At 38.2% G+C, this 26,357-nt stretch overlaps 1 protein-coding gene across 1 annotated transcript in view; it reads right to left on the minus strand.

Moving 5' to 3' along the window:
- Positions 1-26,357, minus strand: part of LMBR1 (limb development membrane protein 1) — a 63,863-nt gene that overhangs the window by 31,858 nt on the left and 5,648 nt on the right. The window contains exons 2-5 of the mRNA XM_054273480.1: positions 16,774-16,846; positions 14,509-14,548; positions 12,547-12,686; positions 7,525-7,628 (exon numbers count right to left, since the gene is read on the minus strand). Of these exons, the coding sequence (XP_054129455.1) occupies positions 7,525-7,628; positions 12,547-12,686; positions 14,509-14,548; positions 16,774-16,846 (357 nt within the window). The remainder of the gene's footprint in view (positions 1-7,524; positions 7,629-12,546; positions 12,687-14,508; positions 14,549-16,773; positions 16,847-26,357) is intronic.

A 26,357-nucleotide genomic window follows, 5' to 3' on the forward strand; every position in this document is an offset into this window, starting at 1 on the left:
TCTAAATAGAGACATTTAGGCCAAAAAAAAAAGAATGTGTTTTGAAGTCAAGATTTTGAAATACAAAAAAATAACACAACCAGGATTCCCAATCTCTTTTGACTTACCTGTAGTAATTTTCATGCTCTTACAGCCATTGCGAAAGGACAACAGACATCACTTCTAGGAAGGTATTTTCATACTAATCTACAGTAGAGTTACAGATTCCAGTCACAGATTCACAAAAGCAAGCCAAACACTCACCAAGCTCTAATTTGCTAATATATATGTACCTGTAAGGTAAGAATATTTTTTTTTTCTCTGCAGAAGTGCAAGCAAAGGACTTGGTAAAGCTGTAATTTTACCATGCTTTCAGAGTTCAGTGTGACACTTGTCAATGCTACATGCTAACAAGTTATACTAAACCTTCTCATCTTCCCTTCCCAGCTGTTCTATAAGCTCTTCTCATTGTTAGTATTAGATGGGGCTGCCCTCTACATGACAAATTACAAACACATTCTACACTTAGCCATGCACAAGCTGTTTCTGAGACTTTGGTGGAAGCAGCAACCACACAAAGGTTCAGCATAGGCACCATCCTTAATGCAAGATTTAAAGTTAAATACAGTCCTTAACTGTGCACCTTACATCCTACAGATTATGTTATGGGTTTGTACAACTGTCAGCTAAGTGCACTTTTATTTTAATTAGGAGAAGTAAAAACTATGATCATGCTACTTTCCAAATCAAAATTCCAGAATCATCAGGATCTGCTTCTAAACAACAACAAACTCTAATAAATTTTAAGTGGTGTCATTTTAAAGGGCTCCAGTTTAAAAACTGGACTTCATATCTCAACTTAACATGTTAACTTATGTCAAAAATACAAACCCAAACAGCTGCTTTTGATGTAACTGAAAAAACAACTTTTGTCTCTGGCATTACTAATGGAATGAGTAAATGGGTTGTAACATAATGTACAATAATTCAGTAGCATACCAGTAAACATTTCATAGAGATCAGAGCACTAAAGTCTCAGTTCATGCTAAATGATTTTATAGACAAATAAATATGAGCTTAAATGCCAAATAAACATCCACTGTCATCAGGGCACCTCAAGACTATTTGGTGAGCCATACACACAGTGGCCTGTGGGTATTGCAATCAGGGGTAGAAGTAAGCATAAAGCACAATCAAATACTGTTTGCAAACAATGTTCAAGATTCTTGAACTCTCCAAATCCATTTCACAGAAAAATCATGGCAAATTTTAAAAACTAATCTTAATTAGAGATAATTTCATATTGGAAAGAACTTCCAAGCCATGTATTTTCTAGTGTTTTGCAATACAGGAACAATTCCTTTCCATGGAAATCTGTTTAAGTGAAAAAGGTTCTAAATGTAAATAATTCAAAACTAACTTTGAACATACTTCCTACATTGTCATCACACACTGTAAAATGTCTTTTACAGTAGTCTACACCTATAGTTGTACCAAAGTTCTACTGGTACAAATAGCAAAGCTGGGAGTACAGATTTTCTGTAAGGAAAAATACAGAAATTAGAATTTTCATACACACCAAGATATAAAAATGCAGCATGTTCACTTTTCACTGTATTTATTCCTGTGTTTAGTTTCTTGGAATTTGCACATACAATGCACTGCAACACAATACATCAGAAACTTAAGCTCAGTTCAGCCCTATTTCATAGTGCCATGACTAGGAAAAGTAATTGCTATTAATAAAGTGGATAAAATAAAATACTGGGGAGATGGTAGACATACACAAGCTAACAACAGAGTACAGCAAAAAAAGCAGTTTGAAAATTGTTAATAATAATGTTTTTGCAATGCTTCAACTTTCACCCTCTCCCCAAATAAGCCATTTTACTTACAAAACATATTTTTAAAAGAGATGAAGGGAAGAAATCTGCCTCTAAAAGCAGAAACCCCTGCATTTCACTATTTTGTGAGGAACCTGCATCCCCTGCTCAGTTTAAGCTGCAGCTGCTGACACAGGCAGGGCTTTGCAGCCACAACAGCCAAATCTTTATACAGTAGCAAGCACCACACAATAAATGTTCTGAGCACTGGTCCAGCTCACCTGCCTTCAGCATATCAACAAACTGCTACATTTTTAAGTGGTGTTTTTATTAAAATAAACTGAGAATTTGGGAAGAGCCATCAAGGAAAAGGCAAGCAGATGGAGAGGCAAGCTGACACATAACAATAGCTGGTGAAATATTACTCTTATTTTCTGTAATAAACACCAAGATCAAAACATTACGCAAGTTAAATTTCCTTGAAAGGTTCCCAGCAGGAGTTTTCCTTTTTGTTTGTGCAGTACACGATTTCCTCTCACCCACAAAAAACATACCAAGAACGTGCATGTGCCACTAACACTAAGCAGCACTTCCTTAATCACTCATTTCCAACAATTTATGGATGATCAGTGGCAAAAACGAGCAAAAATAATGAAAGCATGCAATGAAAGCTCATTGAGACAAACCGGCTTGGACTTCCTACTCATTTCTGCGTCTCTTTAAGATGGGGGTCTGATACAAATTAGCCACTGGGAAAAAAGTCATCTGGTCATAAAATACAGTACAGGGTCACTTTTATGTAAGTTTGCCAAAAGGGACATAAACCAGGACAATTTCAAACTGTGACACAGGATAGAAGTATATTAAAAAAATCTTTGTTCCTCCTCCATTGTGCTGTCATGTTGCTCAGCTTTATAGACGTTCTGAGCACCAGCTCTGGCCTCTTCGCTTCCACCTGGCCTACCTAATTAATTAAGCAAGGAAGTTACCTCAAATTTTTGTACTATTTGTTTTTATTATCATGCACTTCTTTTGATGTTCCAGGAGTTAACCTCTTAATCCACAGACTCTGTGTGTTGTGTTCTGAACATTTTGGGATGTCTGGATAATTTGGGTAATTGGTCAGGATGTTGCTGTCGCTCATGTTAAACTTTATGCTATGAGTACAAGTTCAAAGATCAGTATTAAGGTAATATACTTCATAAAGCCTTTTTAAAACTACACTTGTGATTATGCAATACCTAGTTTTTCCAGTTTCTCACAGTAGTAAATTGCACTATTTGTATTTTCTTAAAAGGAAATTACTCCAAAACATCCTTCTCTTTGTCAACTTCAAATAAATACAAATTTCCATTGAAGTTACATCAAGAGAAAGGTCATATTTTAAAGGTCAAGAAAAGGTATGGCAATTATCTCCTCAAAAATGTTTGCCTCCTTCACACAGCAGCACACATGTAATTTTCTGTTGCAGTCTGTTACCACACATGGAAACATCAGCACTGTGACCTACTCAACTGAAAATAGCACAATTTTTCTTTTTTGGAGGGAATGATAAAGAATGAGGTTAATTCTGACATTAAGAAACACTGTTGACAACTTTGGTTCGTAACTACAATCTGAGCATATCAGTGACAAAGAACTAAAAGATTACCTAAACAGGAAGCATAACTTAATGCACAGTCTCTACAAAAGAAGACAAGAAGAACAGAGAAAGATGTAAAAGAGTTTTTAATACTGATGCAAGAGATTTAAGTGATTTCAGGTACACCAACAGCTCAGTTAACAGCACTGGCTAAGCTGCAATGTATTATGATTCAAAGTCTTGAAAAATCCAATCCACATGTGCACACAAAAATGTGTGTGCATGCATTCACACATGGCAGATACACAGAGACATACATATCTATACATATGTATATTATACACCTCCAGTATTGGCTGGATTACTATTATTATTGTTATTATTATTATTATCCTGGCATCAGAATTGTTGAAATGCCATTCAATGGAAAAGAACATGAGCAAAGAACAGCATTTAAGCTCTTTAGAAGGGCATGGCCAGCCCCCTCAGGCCCCAAATGCCCTTTCTGAGTTCCCACAGTGGATTTCATGAACAACCAGCAGAGAATCAGTCTGAGCTCCAGTGCAGCACTGCATCCATCCGTGGCCATCACTCATTTCCCTATTTCTCTCTTCTGCACAATATGCAAGGCCTTGGTTGTTTTAAACTGCTGCCCTGGGGAAGCCAAGTGAGCCTCTAAAAGAGGCCATGAGCCATTTAGCAAGTACACCAGCAGCCAGGGAAAATGGCAAAATGGCCATGGGAAATTGGAAGATGGTTAATCAAGCCCATTCTGATTCAGAACAGTTAAAGGAGCAATGCTATCACTCAGGAACATGGAATGAAAAGTTATACAAAGCTCACAACAGTAACTTATGAGCTATCTGAAATATCAGAGCTTGCAAAAAAAAAAAAATCACATTATAATCAATACACAAAATCAACTTTCATAGCACTGTCTGTGATAAACAAACAGATTGCTAAAACCTTCAGGAGTCAGACCCACATGTGATAATGACTAAAATTACTGTTGCTATTTAATCTGAGCAAAGACATCCATTAAAAAATGAAAAAATCTTTTCAATTTCAGGAATGAACCTCTTGTAATTACACACTTTCAAAACTTTTATGGAAGTCCAACAAGTAATTGACATATTAAGACCTTCAAATAGACATCTTCAGTGCACATACCTATATCCCAAGTGACCTATTTAATCATCATGATGAAGGCAATTCAATGACAAAATGATCTGCATAAAAGCTTCCACTGGAACAGTCTTTTTATCCAAACTTTTATCTGAACTGAGTATCTAGAACCAACTGCTTTCCCAACTCCCAACCAAAAGAGTAAAGATCTATGCCAAACCTCTTTACTGAATGTCTTCACATTTACAGTAGATCATTCTTCTCTCAAATGCTGTAAGTTTTGCCAAATGTATGAAATGTTCTTTCAAATTGAGATCACTAAAATCTGATTTTTCCAGTGAACAGTAATAGCATTTGAACAATGTTTTATCTCTCTGGTCCATTACTTTGATGTGGTGAATGACAAAATAAGACTTTTTTGAAAATGTACACAAAATAATTTGTTCAAGTAGCAAAATTCTACAAAGTAATCACGGTCTCCAAATCTTCCTGGAAAAGAGGTAAGAAACATGCCAAAAATCTCCTGAAAGTAAAACTTGATGGGAAATATCCTTCCTTCACAGATGCTACAACTAAAAACTTTACATGTAATCATGAATTAGATTAATCATGAATTGTCCCAGATTCTAATCACCCAATTATGTGATGTAATTTTTTAAAACATAGCTAGCAATTATTACAAGTAGAATCCTTTATCTACATCAGCATCTGAAAAGAGCAGCAGATTTAATTTTAACTATCACCTTAGTCCAGAAGTGCCATCTGCCACTTACTTTCCAAGAAAAGCAACCAAAGACAAGCTATGCTCATACTACAACATCCAACCATGCCTGAATCTTGACCAGCAGCTTCAAGGCTCACTCCAAACAGGCAAAAAAATTTCATCCATTCTGGATAATTTTAAACACAGCAGTGAGATAGAACAGACATTACATAAAGGCCTGGAGTATTTGTAGCAGGAATCACACTTGGCTTCTGGGATGTTCCAAAAACATCCAGAACTCTAAGTTTAAAAAAAAAAAAAAAAGGACATTCCAAAAGGAATTTCCTCCCCTCCAATAGGTGGATTTTGATACAAAAATCTGATCTCATCTACCCCCATGAAGAAGCAAGCTTCAAAGTACCAAAAATCATTATGGTTCTATCTAACTCATCTCATCTCACAAATGCTCTCAAGCATAAATGTGCAGTGGTGATCTGATTGATCTTGAATGGGATTTATTGATAGCCACTACCATAAGAAAGTAACACATTAACTATGAAAAGTTTCATATAAAGTGCAAATTTTATGTAGCTGGGATACACAAAGCATGTGTTGGAGCCAACAGAGCTCTATCAGCAGCAGGACCTTAGCAGTATGCTAATGGAGAGAATCCTTGGTTTTGTTGGATGGCAGGAAACACAAACCCCACAGAAATCAGTTAATATTTTTTAAGATAAATATTAGCTGTGGCTAGATACTTAAGTGTCAAAAGGAAAACGGAGTGGCCTCCACATGAAGACTGCAAAGACAGAGCGGCTAAAACCTCTCAGCTGTAGATACCTGAAGTGAATGAAGAAGAACAGAAAGTGTTTTCCAGCCAAGATGGATGAGTTGAACACAGGAGCCCATCACCAACTCCTTGGAAGCTGAATGCATTAGTTTGGTCACCCAAACTCACAAGTGAAGTGACCTGGCCACTTCTGCAGTTTGGGCAATGCACAGCAAAGCTGCAGCAGCATCAGCTCAGCCCAGGTGACAGCAGAACACATTTACACACCACCTGGGCCAGCCCTACAGGTGTTTTCTAACAAAGCTGCATGGCTGTAATCCACCAGTGCCTTCTGCTGTGGAATAAAGTCTCTTTCTCCACATTATTCTCTGTGAATTAAAATATTCCCTCACACAGTAGTTCCTAAGTTGTTTTTCGTTTGTTTTGCTGTCCTCTTGTTTTTTTCTCAAGTGAGCCCAAAAATCCCAACGTGAAAGCAGCATTTCAGTTGAGTTTTCCCTAATCCCACCAAGAACCAAAATGGTAACTTCACTGCCTTCATGCCAGTTCCTGTCACTGCAACCAGGAATGATGTTTTCCTTCCAAACACAATTATCCCCTTGTGCCTTTACATTCCATGCCGTGCTTCAGTGACTCATAGTCTTTTGCATCCATCTTTAATTCACTTTATTCTGCAGATTTCAAGATCACTTTCCAAGCCCCTTTGCTTTGTGACAATTGTCGTCCAAAGGGAGCAGAATTCCCTCAAGTGCAGTATCATTAAAAACAAAAGAGTAATCATGTGGATGATAAAGCTTAATGGAAAAGTGCTACAACTGGTCCCCAGACAGTCATTCCAGTTTAATCTATTGGATATTTATGATTTGAAATTAATTTTGATGTGTGTCCCATTATAGTAATTTTTCACTGTATTTCTTTAGTTCATGTATTATTACAATCATTATCACCTTATTGTTCAAAAACTGCTTTGCCAAGTTCCCTGCTTCACTGAAATACTCAGCCCTCTCAACCTGAATATATTCAACTAAGTTGAATATTTTAAGACATTTTTTAACATATCACTTTTAATATTGACCATATTTGAACCTTTTTTGGGATGTCTGTAACCTTTAAAATTCACAAATCAAGCTTGCATTCTCAGGGTCATCTGTTATTTAACCACCCTCCCCATTAGCAATAAACCTGTCCTTTTTCTTATTATTTTATTTCTAGTGCATTTCTTGAACTTTCTCTCCTCTTAACATCACAACAGAATCCAAAAAATAAAACCTTGATTGAATCATTTAATTTAAAAAAGAAAAAAAATAATTTTATTTATTTTAGTACACATGGCTTTTAAGAAGTCTTTTTTCTCCCTTTGTACCTGGCCTGTGCCAGAATGTGCAGTTGTATTTAACCTTCAATAAGCACACACATGCCAGCACCAAGTCGTCCTCAATCAGTAATTTCAGTTTTATCAGAAACAAGGGCTGAAAATTAAGTGTACACTGCAATTACTCTGTATTTAATAGTGTTTTCCTACCTTTTTTAAGCCAGCAAATCCTTCTGATTCCAGGAAGAAAAATGCAAAGGGCATCAACACAAATAAACATAGATTTGAAAAAAGAGAGGCAAGATTCCACAAACCTGCAACAGACAAGAAGTTTACATTGTAAGTTTCACAGTTAAATATATTACACCTTCCTCCTTCACATACAACAATGTAATATAAGTGACAGGGGGTTATGGATATAGATATTTAAAGGTCACTGCTGAAAAATATCCATTTCTCTGCATAATGATCTTCCAACAAAACCTAGACACATCTTACCTTTCAATAACAATGTCTGAAACCTTGGGAGACAGTCTGCAAGCTCAGATGTACCACTTCCACAATCTCACTGAAGGCTCTTTAGAGAACCACTGCAGAAGTTCTCAGGACAAAAGTATTTTACTACTCTCAGTGAATTTCACAAAATCCAGCTCTGTATACTCCTTTTCTCCCATATTTCTCCAAGCAAACCATGGATTTCAACATGAGCAATACATAAATGCCATCATCATCCCCAAATGAGAAGACATCATGGTAACAGCAGCCTTCCACAATGGGATGACTGGCTCAGTAGGCAAAAGAAGAGCAGCAGATCTTATCTCAATTTGATAAGGCTTTCAACATCACCTCCCATGAACCCCCCTCACAGCTTAATTAATGAGGTAGGGCAAGGTAAGGGGACTCTGAGGTGGACTGAACAGTGGCTGAGCTTCTGGGCTCCCAGGGCTGTGGCAGAGTGGAATGGACACCCTGGGGAGCTGCTGGTGGGTCAAACACCATCAGGAACCTGGGTGATGGCACACCCCAGCAAACCTGCTCAAGAGACAAAATGGGGAGCAGTGTCCTGCAGCTCTGATGAACCTCAACAGGCAGGACAAAAGGACAGGGAGCAGAGAAGAGATGGCTTTGGGAGATTTTATCCATGTACATAAATATCTGATGAGGGAGGAAGAAGGGAAAGCAGAGTCAGATCTTCACAGTGGTAGCCAATGAACTGAGGAGAGGCAATGAGCATGAATTGAAAAACTGGAAAATTCACTTACTCATAAAAGGAAAGAAAAAACCCAAACAAACTAAAAATCCCAAATATTTTCCACTGCCACTGTACTTAAGCAATGTAACAAACTGCCCACAGGTTTTGTCATCTCCATCCTTCAACATACTCAAAGCTAAAAGTGGAGGGCCTTGAGCAGCTTCTCTGACTGACCCTGCCTGGAGCAGGTTATTTCCAGAGGTCTTTCTGGCCTCAACCATTCTGTGATTTATGTGAAAAATCAACAACTGACTACAACAAGGACATCTGTAACACACATGTGACATCTGCAGGAAGAGAAAGGGTTTAGAAAACAAGCTGAAGTGATAACTAATCTCTGTTAGGCTATCTGCTCCATTAAGATTTTCTAAGCTGAACACTTTCTAAACAGCCAGTTTCTGGTGCCTAAACATGAATCCATCCTCAATCATCCCATCAGAAGTTATGCAGGATGCAGTGTTTCTTTTTTATAAAAGCAGAAGTTTATCTGTCATTTAGTAGCTAACAGGTCTAACCACTGTCACATGTGCTGAATCCTAAAAAAAAAAAGTCTGTAGAAAAAAACAGGTTTCCTTCCCCAAACCACACAAGCTTCCATAATTCTGCAGGACTGCATTGTATAACCTGAGTATCACTCAAAAAATAATATTCCCCCATAATAAATTTGAACTAACAGCCTTGTTTGTTTACTTCTTCCCATGTACACGCTTGTTCCTTTTCCTCTTTGAAACTGGACATTTTGTAAATAATAGGAAAGGAAAAAGACATTTACTGGATGTCCAGAGTATTCATTATCAAGAGAACTTTCTTAATTAGATCCAAGTGTAAAAAACTTAGCAGTGATTTTTGCCTGTACCCTCTTGAAAAAATGCTTCTACCATAAACTTCCTTTTTACTTAAATGACAGCATTTAAATGTGAAGGAGAAATAAAAGGTGGAGGGGAACAGGGGGCCAAGTGAACTTCAGCAATTGACAGCAGTGGGACACCAGCAACCAAACTCAGCCAAACAGGCTACAGAAAACAAAACAAGAAAATTCCAAAAGATGCGTGAAATATAACACTCATTTGCTAAAGAAAACAGAGTGCCTAAAGGTGGCTAAACTCCAGTTAACAAAGAGGGGGATTTTTCCTTTTCAATTTGCTTTGCCAGGAAGCTCCTGTTACCATTCGAGAAACATTCAGGCATGGCAACATCAGCAGGAATGTCATTAACAGCCCTTACAAGGGGACATTAACTCCAGCAGTCTGCACTTTTTTTTCTTTCCCCCCTAAAAAAGACACCAGAGGAAGAGCAGAAATACAACTTGATGGGGGTAGGAGTCTTATTTCAGCAGTTTCCTCTCACTGAAGACAGAGTGCATTCAGTTACCTAATGCAAAGCTGAATACCTGCTTTTCCTAATTTCAGCAGCTCTATTACATGAGAATCTTACAACAGAAAACAGTGATTAGGAACTGCAGAGAACATTAAGGATTTGACAGGAGGGGAGACTGGTGCACATCCAGGGTAATTTTTAAAAAGTTAAAATCCAGAAATTTACATATTAGTAGTATATAGGAAATACATTTACAGAATATTAAACTAAAGAGCTACAATATGCACATACAGTTAGGAAAGAAGAGCAGTGCTGTTCTGCTGCTGACAGACATGTGCACCTTCCTCAAAGTAAGGATCTTCTCTATTTCTTATTGAATTTGATAGTTCAGAAATCAAATTAAAATAGACACAGAAAAATAATTATTTTCTATTATACAGACTGCATCATAAAATTGCATAAGACACTTGACATCAACATACAGAAAAGCTTTAAGCAGTCAATTAGAATTTTTTCATTTGCATTTGTAGTGACCTAAGACTGTCCCTCATAAAACAAGTTCATAAAACATAAAAATTAACAATTTCTCAGTCTTTCACAAACAGATTAGACCCTAAGCAACTTTCCATTTTTCTTATTCATGGCAGTTTCATTACGTTTTACCCCCACCTGGTGGCTGTACCCAAAAGCAGCACAAGGGAACACCGCTGTCAGAACTCATCCTGGATTAGTTCAGCATGTATTAATTAGCTAAGTGTGTTTATACTGGATCCAGGTTTGGCCTTTCTGCCTAGCTTCAAAACTTTCAGGCATGTATTTTCTGCTGGTTTATTTGCCAGATGGAATGTAACAATCTACGGAATTAAACTCCCGGTGTCAGCTTCAAGTACATCAGATGATAGGTGTAAAAGAAATTTAGAAAAATAAAGTGTTTTAATGCAACAAAAGCGCTCCGATTTGACAAGATTTTCACGGCAGTACACACACCATAGGTGAAGGCTGTGCAGCAGAGTTTGAGGGGGCTGTGCGCGTTTCTGAGCTCAGGTGCCGCTGCCGGATCCCTCAGAGCCGCGCAGGTTTCCCACCGGAGCCCCGAGCGCGGCGATCCCGGCCACGGCCACGAGGGGGAGCCCGAGCCCGGCAAACGGCCCCGAGCCGAGCCCGCCCAAAGCTCACGGAGCCCGCCGCACCTTGCCCTCCGCAATGCGCACCTGGAAACGCCAAAATCCTCAACTTCCCTCCCTGTGAGCCACTGCTAACAAGTGATAGAATTTCTATTTGGTAGAACTTCTATTTTACCAAAAAAAATTATACTGTGTGTCCATGAAGCGGTATTTTCAAACATCAGCACACTAAGAGATGGTCACTGCAAGCAAATTCAAAGGCTTTCCTATCCCCGATTTCTCACTGACCCAAATTTTCTGAAGTAACAAGTGACAGCAAAAATTTCTTAAATGGTTACTACATAATTTTCAGTCTCTGACGGATTTTACTGCCCTTTTCCCAGAGATGATTCAGACACAGAAGGAAGGATTGTCTTCTGATAATTTTTTCCTCATGTTTGGGAATAAAGAATATAAATGTCTGAGCAAGTAAATCCATGTAACAACAGTTATTTAGCTTGGGTTTTTTCTCCCATGTAGGAGACATACCAAATTAGCAATTCTCCATGCCATGTCACAAAACACATCATAAAATAACTCAACTAGAAAGAGCCTGCGAAGTCACCTAGCCTGACCTGCCCTTAAAGAGCCCAACTGCAGCTGCCATCAGCTGCTCAGGGCTTTGGCCACCTGACTTTTGGAAAACTTACAGGATCTCCCAGTGCCTTTTTCACTGTTCAACCATCCCTGCTGTGAAGAATTATTCCATTATGTCCTACAATCACTTCTCACTTCGCAAAAAAACCAAACAAAACTAAAATCCAAACTAAAAAAGAAAAGATCCTTGCAAGTCAGGGATCTGGAAATTCATTAATTTGCTATGTGTGAATATTATTAGACATTTTGCAAAAAGCATGCACTTTTCAGAGAAAATTCCTCCAAAGCCAAATTGCTCTCTTCACACAACTAAAGAGAACTCCACAGTTAATCTGTGAATTATTTGTACCAGATTAAATATTTTCATACAGTGAACATACTTTCTGCAGAAATAACTAGAAAAGAATGTCCTGTTTTCCCCAGTTATTTCATTGCACATCTTTATGACAATACTTATATTACACAATTTTCCTTGTTTGCACATAAATCACCAACAGCTGAATTTAACTACCTCGTCTGAGCTGACAACAGCTAGCAAGTTTCTTAAAACATTTTTTAATTTTGAGAATAAATTTATAGATATCACCATAAAGAGAAAGGCACAATCTTGCATTAACATAAAGAAGTGTGAACAGCATGTTTCAAGTTAGCTTCTAGTAGCTCTTATTTACATTAATATTCAAAGCAGTGAATTTAGTTTAATTCCATCAAGCCTGCATAATTCTTTAAAACAGAACAGTTAAGACAGACTTTTGTGATATACCACACAGCAGCAAAACCAACTAGCCAACAGCACATTAACAATTAGCATATTAAATGAAAATGAGTTATCAGTTTAAAAATAAGAACATATCTGTGCACGTATAATGAAGACATTTTAATTGAATTATGCTGAGTACTAACCATGAATTAGTGAGCCATTTAACCACTGAATATAGTAGTTTTGTGGAAAAGAAAGCAGGATCTCATTGCTGATTATTGAGAAAGGTAGAAGCAGGACTGCACCAGCTGAAACTGCTAGAGTGAAGGTGCTCAAGAACAGCCTGAAATTTAAAGAAATGTACCACTGTTACCACCAACAAGCTCTGAACAGCAGGAAAAAAGTAATTAAACTACCTGGTAATCAGTGTCTAAAGGCAATACATTCTTATATTGTAAATGGGCAGGAGAAACTGGGATTTCCAAAACATTTGACTTTCAAAAAGCAAATTTAAAATACTTAACAGAACTCAACATAAATAATTTTTTTTACCAACTACTGTGATTACTCTCTTGGCACATGCATGCACTCAATTCCATTATAATACAAAGGTTAAACTACTGGACTTCATTTAATATTTTTTCACAAGTCTCCTCTGTCAGTTTTAATTTCCCACATAGACACATACACAAAAAAATATTCAGTTTCTACATTCTTAGCACGATTTTTAAAAGCAGAGCAACGTTCTAACAACTAAAGCATGAGTACAATCATAAATAAATATTTGAACACCAAACTAAAAAAAGTTGGGTTTTTTCACAAGGGAGTTATTCAACTTCTCATCTCATAGATGTAAACTCAACATACAGAAATTGTCAGAAATCTTTCAATATTCAGGCTTACGCTTTTCAGATCCCAACTACAACTTACACCAAATGCCATCTTCTGGCATTAAAAAGAACTGTGTCCTTAAAAAAAATAGGATCAACAAAACTGTCTTACAGAACTAATGCAATGCTATAATAAAACTAGAAATAATTCTCAGTGCAAAATTGCATGACAAAACAAATAGAACATTCCTACAACAGTAGCATCAGTAAGCTTACTTTTCCTTAATAGTCTACAAATCCATTTTTCATTCATAATATACTTAGAAAGTATGAGTAAGTAATTTTAACTTTAAAAATATTCTTATGTTATTGTTGTTGCTGGCTTCTGAGATTTTTTCTTTTATTTAAGGATGTTTAAGCATTTTAAGCCAGAACTGGGAAACCTAACAAACTACAGCAAAGTGCTCCAGCCCTTGGCATTTGTTTTCTCATCCCTCCACACTCAAATCCTGACAACTATGCCACATGAAGAAAAATCTATTTACATATGTTTGAGAATTATTGTTTTTAGAAAAAAAAAAAGACATTTAAAGAAGCTTAGGCTGAAAGAAAAAAGAACATTTTCTATTTACAACAACACTTTTCTCCAAGCTCTCCAAGCCCATCCTTCCAAGGGGATGCCAGCAGCACCAGGGAAGCCAAGAACACTGGAACACAGAAGGAGCCAATTCACACAGCTCAGCCAACTGAGAGGGCAGCAACAGCCAGGGCAGCTCTGCACAGCCTGAGGCATTCTCAAACAGGAGATATTCATATCTAACTTCACACAGCAAGAGGATAAGGAGAGAGCTGCTGGCAGACCAGTAGGTCTGGCAAGTGCTGGCCTGCCACTTGTAACCTTTCTGCAGCTTTTTTACACTGATCAAAGACACCACCTTCAGAGAGAGCTAATTTTCTTCACAGGATCCATTGCCTCCCTTCCATCGACTGCTGCAGCCACTTAAAACACCTCCCCATCAAAACACCTACGTTTGGAGACCTAAATGCAGGCCTGGCACTCAATTCCATCTCTTGCACCAGGTCCTCATGCAATGTTCTGGCCAACTTCATACCTGCCAGCAGAACTACAGGTGAAAAAAGGCCTAGACCAAACTTTCACAACACTTTTCGTAACTCAAGGTGCCACTATGCCAAATCTTTTTCCCTGAACCTCTAGCAATCTATTTAAGATAAACAAGAATCTATTTGAAATATTTAAATGTATTTGGAAGCACAGAAGATTCCTCTCATAACACATTCAGGAAAAGCAGCTGTGCCAAGAAGAGCTGTACATACGATATTCTGTTAACGATGGCATCTTCATCCTCTTGCTCATCTGAAAATTAAATGACATCAGGTTATATTCAATACTCACTTTCTTCAGGCTAAAGTGTATATAGATAGGAACAAATTTAATTTACAATTCAAATTCAGATGTACTGATACAATTCATGAGCATCAATATTTTAAGAAGGTTCCTTCCTAAAATGAATACTCTCACCCTGTTTTTTCACTAGTCAAACTCTTTTCAATGTAACAAAGTTATTTACTTAAATATGCAGATCAAAACTTCTTGGAGACCTCTTCCAGAGGGCTCAATGGCAAACATGCTTTCAGACTGCTACAGCCACAGCTTCTGCTAGAAACTGCCCCTTTGGGCATCTCTGGAACCACAGAGAGCAGGCAAGCTGCAGGGAAGTCCAAGAGTCCATGTAAGTCAGCATACTGCTAGAAATCATGTGCAGTATAAGTGTCTTTTAAAAACAAGAAAGCATACCCAGAACAACAGTGATGACTACTCAGTTGCTTCCCTTTACTTACCCCTCTTCCCAGCTCCTGGGATTTGGGGATGAGGAGGAAGGAGAGGTGGTTATATTCTTGTTATTTGTTTTGGATTTAAGATACCAAGACTTCCTTCTGATACTTCACATTTTAGACCATTTTTATTCACTTACTCCTCCACTTAATACTTCACTAAAACAATATTTTTCAAACAATATCAACATTTAACTCAGATGAATCACTAACACATCATTTATTCTTTACACCCTTCTCTAAGCACATCAGTAGAATGTAAGCAGAAGAATGTAAGCATTTCTTAATTTGAAATAATGCAGGCATTTTGAAATAAAAATTTCTGAATTTGAAATAATTTTACACTCAGCATTCTAAAGTTCTCTCTATTTTCCTTAGGAGATAGAACACTTTGACTTTATTCTTAAATTTTGAAATAAATTTAAGTTCTTAAGAGTCATGCACACAGTTGAAATGAACACATAGCCAATAACCTCATGCTATTTTGAAATTCTTCTGTGAAAGAACCTGGAGGTGTTGGTTTTTTGATGGATACCTCATGGTGTTTTGAAAGACTAAGTAAAGGTCTCTTATGAATCATTTTGGCTAAAAAGCTTCTTGGAAAAGCAGCGAACAATTTGTCCTGAAAGAGTTGCAGCTGAGTTAACTCTTCAAACATTTCTCATCAGGAAGATCATAGCAGGCTACAAAGTGTGCCTAAGTACATGCTCACAGAGCTTTCACAAAGCCAGGGCAGCTGCAGAGCAGTTCCTCTTACAGCTGAGGAGATAACTGCCAACAAAAGGTTGGAAAAGTGTCTTTGCATCCAACAGTGTTTGCCAAACCAGTTTCCCCTTCCTGTTCTTTCCATCTCCAAATGGCAGCAGCTTTTTAATGTCCAAAATATCTATCAGGATCAGAAGATAGTACCTGTCTCCCTGTGTTTACAGAGATGTACCTTTTTTCCAAGTAATTAAATTCCATGAAAAGTTTACTTTTTAAAACACAAATCCATCCACGACAGCAGCTCTGGCATAACATAAGTCACTCAATAAACAGTTTCCAAATAAAGTTCAAAGCACCAAGATCACCATACACAAAAATGTTTCTAATGGCTGACTATTATCAAGTAGCAAGGTCCCAGATAAGCTGTCAAAAGTCAAAGATTCTGTGATTTTATACCGATTTTTATGCTACCTGCCTTTAGAAAAAATATCAAAGAGAATGACAGAGCTTCCTACAGACTAATTTTAGAATGGAAACTAGACAGTGCTCCCAAAGGGAAAAAAAAAACCAGAATATTATCTCAAGGTATTTTCTGAACTTCAGTGGTGAAGTCAAACAGGTTAAGACAGCTGAAATAATAACTGTACCTGAACAGACCAGGACTTTTTGAAGAAATAATGCTACTTCCTTTCTGTAGGACTGGGAACCTTTCCCTTTCCCAGCAAAAGTTCAGAACCTGATTTTGCTGCTAAAACACAGCTGAAGATACTTATCTGGAAAAGCTGATGTGAAAGGAGAACAACAGGATCTCAAGGCAAGGGAGGCAGAAGTACCTACTTTGACATGAACCCCTTTCTTCCATCTCAAAACAATTAACACACAGGCTGCCATACACAACCAGGTCAATCCAGGCTGCCATAGACCAGCACCTAACAAACAGTTCTGTTTTTCCACTTTCCTTGTGGAGATGGACAGGAAAAAAATCATCTATTTCTGTGAAAAACAATTTTTTTTCTGACATATTAAAAATTCTGTGCTTACCTGCTTTCCTTTTGTATCTTGTGATTATAAAGTAGGAAACAATGTAGAGAACAGCAAACAGGAGAAAACAGATCTGGAAAAATAAAATTGCATTTATTAGGTTATGAAGAAATGCCTCGATTATAATAAGCAGTAAAACTAGTTTAAACAATTTAAAATGGAATTCAGATCAATATCAACATATTTTATGTAAATTTCAAGACTGTTATATCTTATTAACAGAAAGTTAAACCCATTAAAACAGCTTGATTAGAGCAACAGGTATTGTATCAATTACATGGTCACCAAGTTTTACTCTAAAATTAAGAGAAAAGACTTATTCACAGTCTGATTTTTGTTTGAGGGAAGGTGAGTGGAGTGGGATGGACTGATTTTTGAATTTTGAATCCACTTGATTTGTAAAAGTTATCAGGCTTTGTATCCCCTTCAAAAGTACCCTAAGGAGAGTTGTATTTTACATAATGGGTTCTTGAGGATCTATTTTGGGCTGTGCTGTCAGCACATGTGGAAAGAAACAAACATGTTTACTATGTGCATCCTGCCTTGAATCAAACAAATTCCAGGTGACAACACACACAGAAAACTCGTGCCTACAGTGGATGTCCAAGCATGAGCTCATCAAACATGAGGTTTCCTTCACAGTCAGGAGCCAAGGGCACAACTTCCCTTCTCCAAGGTTGGTGGTTTATTTAGGTCAGATGAACCTCCAGCCCACAACGCCTTGGACCAAGCTGTTTATAAGATTTAGCACTACATTAACAGTACAATAAGATAAGACCAAAATGCCTAAAAAATGCTGGAAATAATAACTGTAATAATAATAATAACTATAGGAAGGGAATAGAACAGCAGGAAAGTTTTAGCCCTCCAAGTCTTTACGGGTTTAAAAAAAAAAACCAAAAAACAAAAACAAACCCCACAGATTTTATTTGCTCCTGAATAAAGCATCAGTGGCTCAACACTGCTGCCTTAATCCTGGATGCCTATGCCTATTAAACACATGAGTCAGTCAGAAATGCAACAAGAAGCAAACATGCCATTCTGTTTTGGAAATGTACTCCACTGGACAATAGCTGACCTATTCCTTTAAGCTATCATTTGTAGATTTTTTGCCTTTAAGACTCACTGTCTTTAAACAAATCAAAAGCAGAAAGGCTACCCTAACAGAAAGGGAAAAGTGAAAGTGAAGATAGTGATCATAGCCCTAGATATAGATAAATCTGCATCTAAATAACAATACTGCATCCAAACCAGCAAATCACAGTGGAGAATGATGAAAGACAGACTTTGTAAGAAATACTGATAAATATAAAGTGAAAGGGTTTCTGGTGTAGTCAGACACTTCAGATTTTAAAAAACAAGTATAGCCAAGTATCTGAGTATGGCATTTGGGTGACTTCCAGGTCCCTCCCTGGGACAACAGGGCTGTAAGTCTGAAAGTGGCAACCCAGCTCATTCTCTGTGCAGGAAACACAGCAGCAACACCCAAAATACAGGCACTGAAAATGGGATTTCATAACTAGATCTCTGAACTCCAATCTTTAATCTGAATAGAGCTTACCACTCCAACTTTTTTAATGATGCCTCAAAGAAGAAATTGTTTTGATAAAGAATTCAGTTCTTTATATAAGTCATTCTAAAGAATGTTACTAAGATTAAATAAAAAAGAAGTTGGTTTATTTTTGAAACAGGAAGAAGAAAACAAGCTGAGAACAGCCTTGGTTTTTCAGAGTCCTCTGACACAGCTCGTCCTGTCAGTATTGGAAAATGCATTGCCAGTGCTGAAAGAGAATCCTTCTCTAAGCTTCAGTTCCTCTGAAAACCAGACCAAGGCTACAGCTAGAGACATCTAATTTTAGGCACCCACTTTTGAAAATCAGGTATCACATATACAGGGTAAGGGAAATCTTTAAAAATCTGACAGATGCAAATAACACGGTGTAACCTGTGTAAAAGAAAAATAGTTAAAAAATTAAGCTCATTTTTTGTTTAATTTTATTTCAAACAAGAATAAAAATTACTGTGGTCCTGTTTACACCTCCAAATAGAGCAGCTGACCTTTATTCTATCTGTGATAGCAAGGTTCCAATGAAAATGTGGGTCTGTACTTACAAGGCACCACTGAGATAACTGAGGTATTTTGAGGGCAGAGCAGACAAAAGCTGTCCAGCAACACAAACTGTCAAATGCTGCATTTCTGGTCTTAGATAACAGCTACTCTGTACCCAGCAATAAGGGTTAACTCTACAGCCTGGTGTAATTCTCCCTTTACTTCTGTCAGATTTGAGAACAACTTTTTAAATGTCTGATTCAGTTTACTATTGAAAATTCACAAAATTTTAAAATTGTTGGCAAAAAAATAAATTCTATTAAGTGAAAGCTTTATGATCTTAAAAAAGAGCTCAGATGAAAAGTCCTTCATACTGACCAAAACAAGTTAAACAGCAAACTCAGAAACATTACTGCAGTCTCAATTTCCAGTCAGTGAAACCTCTGATCCTGAACTGTTTCTAACCATGCATTCTGAACAGCTTTCTAAAGGAAGCAGCTCAAGTCAGCATCCCAACTATTTTTAGAGTAGAACTCAGTTAAGCTGGGGAAAAGGAATGTGTTGCCTATGATAGCTGAAGAATAGGCTCCACTGTCCTGTCAGCACTGCAACCCTGGGCTCCTATTCCTCATCCTGCTGTTTGTTTCAGGATATTTTTGTATTAGGAAAAGAAACCATCCAGCCTTGTTTGTATTTGCTGTAGTTTCAGTTCAAGTTTCTCAGTTATGTGTGGCTGGGCTTGTATGCAGCACTCCAGGTAAGATTTTACAGCTGCAGGTAACAGCACTGAGTCCTCCTTGCTGCACTGAAAATGCTTCTCCACACTCACATTGATACCTCAGGTTTTAGCTTTTTTTCTTTCTTTTTTCTGATTTTGTGCTGGTTTGCTGTGTGGGTCTGGGTTTCACATTAGGGGATGGTAAGGTGGGGTCTGGGTTTCATACTAGGGGATGGTAAGGTGGGGTCTGGGTTTCACATTAGGGGATGGTAAGGTGGGGTCTGGGTTTCACATTAGGGGATGGTAAGGTGGGGTCTGGGTTTCATACTAGGGGATGGTAAGGTGGGGTCTGGGTTTCATACTAGGGGATGGCAAGATTCAGGTCTGGGTTTCACATTAGGGGATGGTGAGCTCTCTTCACAGAGCAGGCAGACACAACAATTCCTTCTCCAGCTGGGGACCCAAGGACAGCCAATCTGGATCTCAGGCCCAGGAGTATAAACAATGTGGACTGAGGAGAGAAAAACAAGAAGGATGGGACTTCATGGGCTGGGGTTGTAACTGGACAATTTGTCCAATATGCTAATGGACCAAAACTTCTAAAAATGTGAGATTTTGTGACCAAGCCCTCTCTTGCTTCCAACTTGGAGCCATCCAGGCAGAGCCACAGCTGTGGCTCTGGTACTGCCAGGGTGTGGCCTTTGAAGGCTCTACAGTAAATATTCTCTTTATTCCCCTTAACTCTGTCTAGCCTCTGTTCCAGCTGCTTAAGGCATCAGCCTGAGAGCCACACCGGTACCTCAGCATTAACCTCCTGCCACTGGATCCAGCACTGTTCTCCCCAACTGCTTACAGCAGAGTAGCTCTCAAGTTTCAGCAGAAATTTGGTTTTAGGGTTCAAGTTCATCACCATGTCTTTTCTTTTTTTTTTTTTTTAAACCACACCTTAATGTCACACTGCATACAATCATCTCTCAATGCCATTTCTAACCACTCATTAAAAAGCACAGTTAATCATACTGAAACAGGGCACTAGTCACAAAAGAACATAATACACAAAACTACATTGATATCTTCAGTAAAAACAAAAATTTAAAAGAGCCTTTATTCTGTTAATTCCATCTTTCCTTCAGAAACTACTCTGTGTGTCAGTATTGGAGGCAACACTGGAATACAATGTTAAATCCAAATTATATTGCAAGTTGTTTCCAACCAAAAAGCAGTGATATGATGATGTTATGATGATGCCATCATAACAGCTCACAAAAGGATGCTGCAAATACAGCAAATCTAGGATGAGCTGTATTCTTCAGATCCCCAAGTTCTCTGCAAGTTTTTCACCAGAGCTCAAATGAAACTTTTCCAGGTTTTACTTGGGCAGACAGTCAAGACACTGTGCAGACAATGTACCCAACTGTGAAGAATAAGGATTGCTGATATTCCCCACTTCACAAGAAATAATACCTTTCTATCTTAAAGTTTATTTCCTTAAGTTCATTCCAAATTTGAGGGACAAAATAGTTGTGGACCTGTTGCCATAATTAGACAGGGAAGCTACTTTAAACACAACTAGAGTATATTCTGATCTTACAGGGGAAATGCACTGTCCATGTTCAACCAGGTGGATCAAAATATATAAGAAATTACAAGGAGCTCAAGACTTTTTCATGGTTATAGCCAAACAGTCATCCAAAGGAATTCTTTATAATTTGTGATGTCTTTGTGTGCATGTCCCCTCCACAGCACTCAGTAATTGCAAACAAGACACATGGACTCTGTGCCACATCCCAGAGCTCCTTTTTAACAGATGGCACACTAAGGAATCTTCAAACATCAAGCAAATAATTCATTTATATCTCTTCCCACAAACTAAACACAACTTCTGGTAGGACAAGCAAAAAGCAACCTGTCTTCCCCTGAAGCCCTTAATCTTTATTCAGGAAAGGAAGTGCCTTCTGCTCCTGCTTAGATGACACACCTGGAGAATCTGCCTCTGGAGCCTGCACTACATTCTTGTGTCTCTTGTGTAGGGACACAAGACTCTTCCACACTGTCAGACCCTTGGATCTCTCATCCAGAGGCATCCAAGTATGATCCACACCACACTCTTGGATCTGTGCCACACATCTCCCAGCTCCTGTGAGAATTACCTGCACACCCTGTGCCTCTAAGGGGCCAGCACTGAAGGTTACACAAGCAGTAACAGCCTGAACCAGGTCAAATCACGTTGTAGCTATCCCAGTGGCAATTACTGAAGATCAGCTGACACTCATTTGTCTGTGTGGAAGATCTTTAAAACTCTGGCACTGGAATTCATGCCTCAGATTGGGAAAGCAGCATCTTCTGTTACAAGACTAAGAGCTACACTTTCATGCTAAGAAACACTATGCTCAAAAAAGTCTAAGGTTCTCTTTTTTCCCCCTCTTACAAACAAGATTCAACCATCTTTTACAACTGCAATTTGTGAGTGTGCTGCATTAAAAGCTGCATTTCTATGTACAGGATTCCATTATATATAATATCCATTATACAACATGGAATTATTCCAAACTGTTGTAAGGGAGCTTTATTTTACACTGGAAAAAAAGCATTTAGGTGCCTTTTCCAGTAATTGTTCATCACCTCTCAGTCAGTGTGCCCTGGCAGCACACACCTTAAAGGGCATCCCTGGCTGGATTACCTGAAGCAAAGCAAATAATCATGGGCAGTAATTCTCTTTCTCTCCAAGCAGCATTCACCCTGCCTATTTTGAGCCACCAGCTCAGGAGTTGGCAATTACAGAAAGGATGGTCACCAATGGTCAGGAGGCTGGAACACTGGCCTGGTGTCCTCATGTTCAGCCTGGGGACAACAAGGCTTCAGGAGGATCCGACAGCAGCTTGCCACTCCTTATGAGGAGGTCAGTAAAAAGAGCTGAGCTCTTGACCATGGTGATGAGTCTGAGTTAAGAGGAAATCCCCTCCATGAGGAGAGCCAAGCAGTGGAATCAGTTGCCCAGCAAGGCTACAAATCTCCATTCCTGGAGGATTTTAAGCCCCAAGTAGTCTGATACCATGGCTGACCCTCCCCTAAGCAGGAGCCTGGAGTGCACTCAGCCTTATTTTCTACTTTCCTGACTAAACAAGCATCATTACAAACTTAGTCACTTCATAATTTATACCCTTCTCCAGGTCATTTATGAATGTGTTATTAAGTGTAAGCACAGGCCCCTGTAGGGCTGTGTCAGGGATGTCCTCCCACTGTGAAAGAGCCAGACATCCTGCAGAGCAACTTTTAGCAGCAAGGAACCACCATAGAACTGCTTCACAGAGAGATGTCCCACACTTAGCAATGTTCTTTAACCTAACAACACTTTCAAGCACGAAACACAGATTCAACACAGGTTCATTTCCACTTGAAAAGCATCAAAGCAAAGAAGTGATTGCTTCCTCCAACTTGATTGCATGCTAGCATGTAGAACAGGGAAAATCTGGAGGAGCAAGGGACAAGCAGCAAACAACATTTTACTATGCCATGTATGAAATGAAAGATCAAGAAACTCCAAAAAGTAGCTCCAAAATGTAAGGGAAGAAAGGAAATACCTTTAAAATGAAGTGGCTGTGTCAGTATTAAAGTAAAGTCACTGCTATTACATCCACAAGCATTTCTATGCAAATGATACACAAAACAAGGCTACAGACACAACATCTCCACTTCTAGCTGCTACTTTACAGAATGTGTCCTTATCTCTAAACAGACAAAACAGCACAGAGAAAAGAGAAGGCAGAGATCACTCTGGGTAATATCCCCATGTAGAATATGTCTATTTACATGTTTAAGTGTTGAAAATGAAACAGTCAGTATTTTGCCTGTGATTACTATCTACAGAAAATAACAGTGTTGCCCTTCTGGATTTTAATTTCTGTAATAGAGAACAACAAACACACCATTACACATCCATCTCTTAATGCTGCTGAAGTATTTTAATGTGCATTCAAATACCACAAGGCAACTAAAAAGCTTCCTCCTACTGTCCTACTTGGCAATTGCTTTTATTTACTCATAGAAAAGATGGCAGGAATAAACAGCAAGAAAGTACAGGTGGAGACAAGCAGCTCTGTTTGGTCTATTTCTAATAACTCAATTGATACTTAATTCTATTTCTAATAGAAATAGGTCTATTTCTAATAACTTAACTGGCACCTAAAAAGCAAACAAGGCATTCCACCTGTTTTGGATGTGTGCACAGTAAGTGACAAACCAACAAATACACTAAAGAAAAGTGAAATCTTTGTCTGTGGTCTCAGTTTGACCTTGGCATTCATTGTATCATCTGCTCTGGAAATCTCATTTTTCTCAAATGAGACATGAACTCTGCTGTGGTTAGATCAAGTTCACTCTAAACCAGCCAGCCTCATACACTTGGCATGACACACTAAATTTAATCTTAGGAGAAAATATCAAATATGTTCTATGACTGTCTGTGACCACAGATTAATTTTGCTCATTAACACTGCTCTCCATACCTAGGATTTCCCTCCATGTATGGCCTCTTCTCAGGACTCCTCCCTGGCTTAAAACATTTGCAAGAGGTTGACCCACTTTTTTTGATTCCTAAGTCATGAAGAAATTATAAATGGTTCAGAGGCAGGTGCCTAGACTTGCTCATCCAAAATAAACATCCAGGATCCAATGAAAAGTAAGAAATACTCAAAAAATATATTTTATAAATATATATAAATATATTACAAACATAAATATAAATTATAAATATGTTCTAAATATATTTCTGTGTACTAGAAATTCTGCTGAAGATAAAAACCAGTTTCTACAAGCCCTTCACTCAAAAACATCTTTCAGCACAGGTCCAAGATTTAAAAACACTCTCTAGAATTAACACAATAGCACCAACCTAGATCATTCTAACATTCTGTCCCTGAATGAGGCATTATTCAACACTGGAAAGTCAGTTTAAATATCACTGTAATAATCAGTGATATTTAAACTCCAGAGTCATACATTAAAAATTCATTTTTGTAAAAATAACCTCAAAAGCTTCATTAATATAGATTTGGTAAACAATTTATTTGAGACAGCCTCTTTGATAATATTAATTTTCAGGGCAAGATGCAGAAGATCTTAGAAGACAGAGCTAATAAACTTTCTTGCCCCAACACAAAAATACTCTTCCTTGTCTTCTCACACATATATCCTGGAACATTTTTAAGTGGCACCTCCACTACCAAAACACAAACATATTTTAACTGCAATAGCTGTGTGTTTTCCTAATTCTCACCAATTATGCAGACTCTCCACAAGTTACCACAGTCTGAAACTCAGCAAATATTTGAGACCTGTTCCTATTGTCAAATTCAACTAAAACTCATCAGCACCAATTTTCCCCATAAACACATTAAAAACAGAAATTACAGTTAGATAATGAAAAAATTGGATAATCAAGGCCTAAACAGGCACTTAAAATCAACAGTAGAACTGAAGCACCATGCTTTGATGACAATTGTGAAGCCTATCCTGGAAACCACACAAGAAGGTAAAAGGGGAAAAATGACACACAATACACTGCTTCAATCCTCTGTACATTAACCCAGCCATGTGCAAACTTCAGTGCCATCAGTGCAGTACACACTGCCTGCTGCAGGGCACACAGGGTTTGGAAATGGAGAAACTGAAATATTGTTCTGTATTTTCCAGTTAATCAAAATTTTCAAAAATTATTCTAATGTTCAAATATTAGAACAGTAGAAAGCCCAGGGCTCTCTTTTGAAATCATGCTGATGGTAGTGAGACAACTTTTATATCTAGGTAATCAAAAAACTAAAAACCTCCGTATGGGGAGCAACACTATAATACACAAATATTCAACACCCAGCTGATAAAACAGCAACATGAGTTTTGAAACATCTTTCTGAGGGTCATTTGGGTCCCAAAGAGCAGAGGTCAAAGCTGCTGAAAGCTTGAAGCAATCTCACCTGTCACACCTCATCAGGGGTCAGAGCAGCAGCTCCTTCCAGGTGACCTCTACCTGCCTGTCACCCTCCAGAGTGACACAACAACCAAGGCTGTTTGTCACTGCAGGCATAAAAACAAACTCCAGTCATGACTTTCAAAGTCTCTCCTCTTCCTGTGTTAGAAGTTGTTTAAATTCTTGAGCAAGATTGTTCTTAAGAAGGCAGGGCCCCGAGTCATTTGACAGCACACATGAAAGAGTCAGTGGTTTTCAAGGGAAGGGGGAGAGTGGGAGTAGAGAGTGATGCAGAAGTTAAGATTTTCTCAATAAAAGTTGTGACTGCCCTCCTAAATGAGAATAAATACCCAATTAAATAGGAAAGGCTGAAAGACAGGAAAGGAGAAAGTGCTTCAGTTTAGAAGAAAGAAAAAAACACTTGCATAATCTCCAAATACAGGTAGTAAACTTACACTGAATGGAATGTTTTCTTTAGTGTTCTTCAACCCAATATTCCATGTATGTCTAAATAACTGAGCCCTGAATTTATCATAATGTCACTGGCAAGGTGCTTCAGATTCTCTCTCCACTCTGACTTTACCTCCTCTGCTACTCTGGTCACCTGCTCACCCATCTCTCAACTCTCTTTAACCCCTCTGAAAACACCCATTTCCAGGTGTTTTGTGTTTCCAGGTATTTCCAGAGGCTCTTGTGCCAATAAACTCAGGAACACTCAGCAACCTCCTCTCAGCAAAGACTGAGCTGTTATTACATCTCACCCAGTCCCTCTACCCCACACCCAGTCACTCAAACAAAACCCAAGATGGATATGCTTGGTTTAGATCCCATTATAAAAAGCTGGTTTTGTTTGC

Source organism: Melozone crissalis, unplaced genomic scaffold (genome assembly GCF_028551555.1).
Source record: "Melozone crissalis strain CALT ecotype California unplaced genomic scaffold, PUWL_Pcris_2 ptg000016l_1, whole genome shotgun sequence".
Taxonomy (NCBI): domain Eukaryota; kingdom Metazoa; phylum Chordata; class Aves; order Passeriformes; family Passerellidae; genus Melozone; species Melozone crissalis.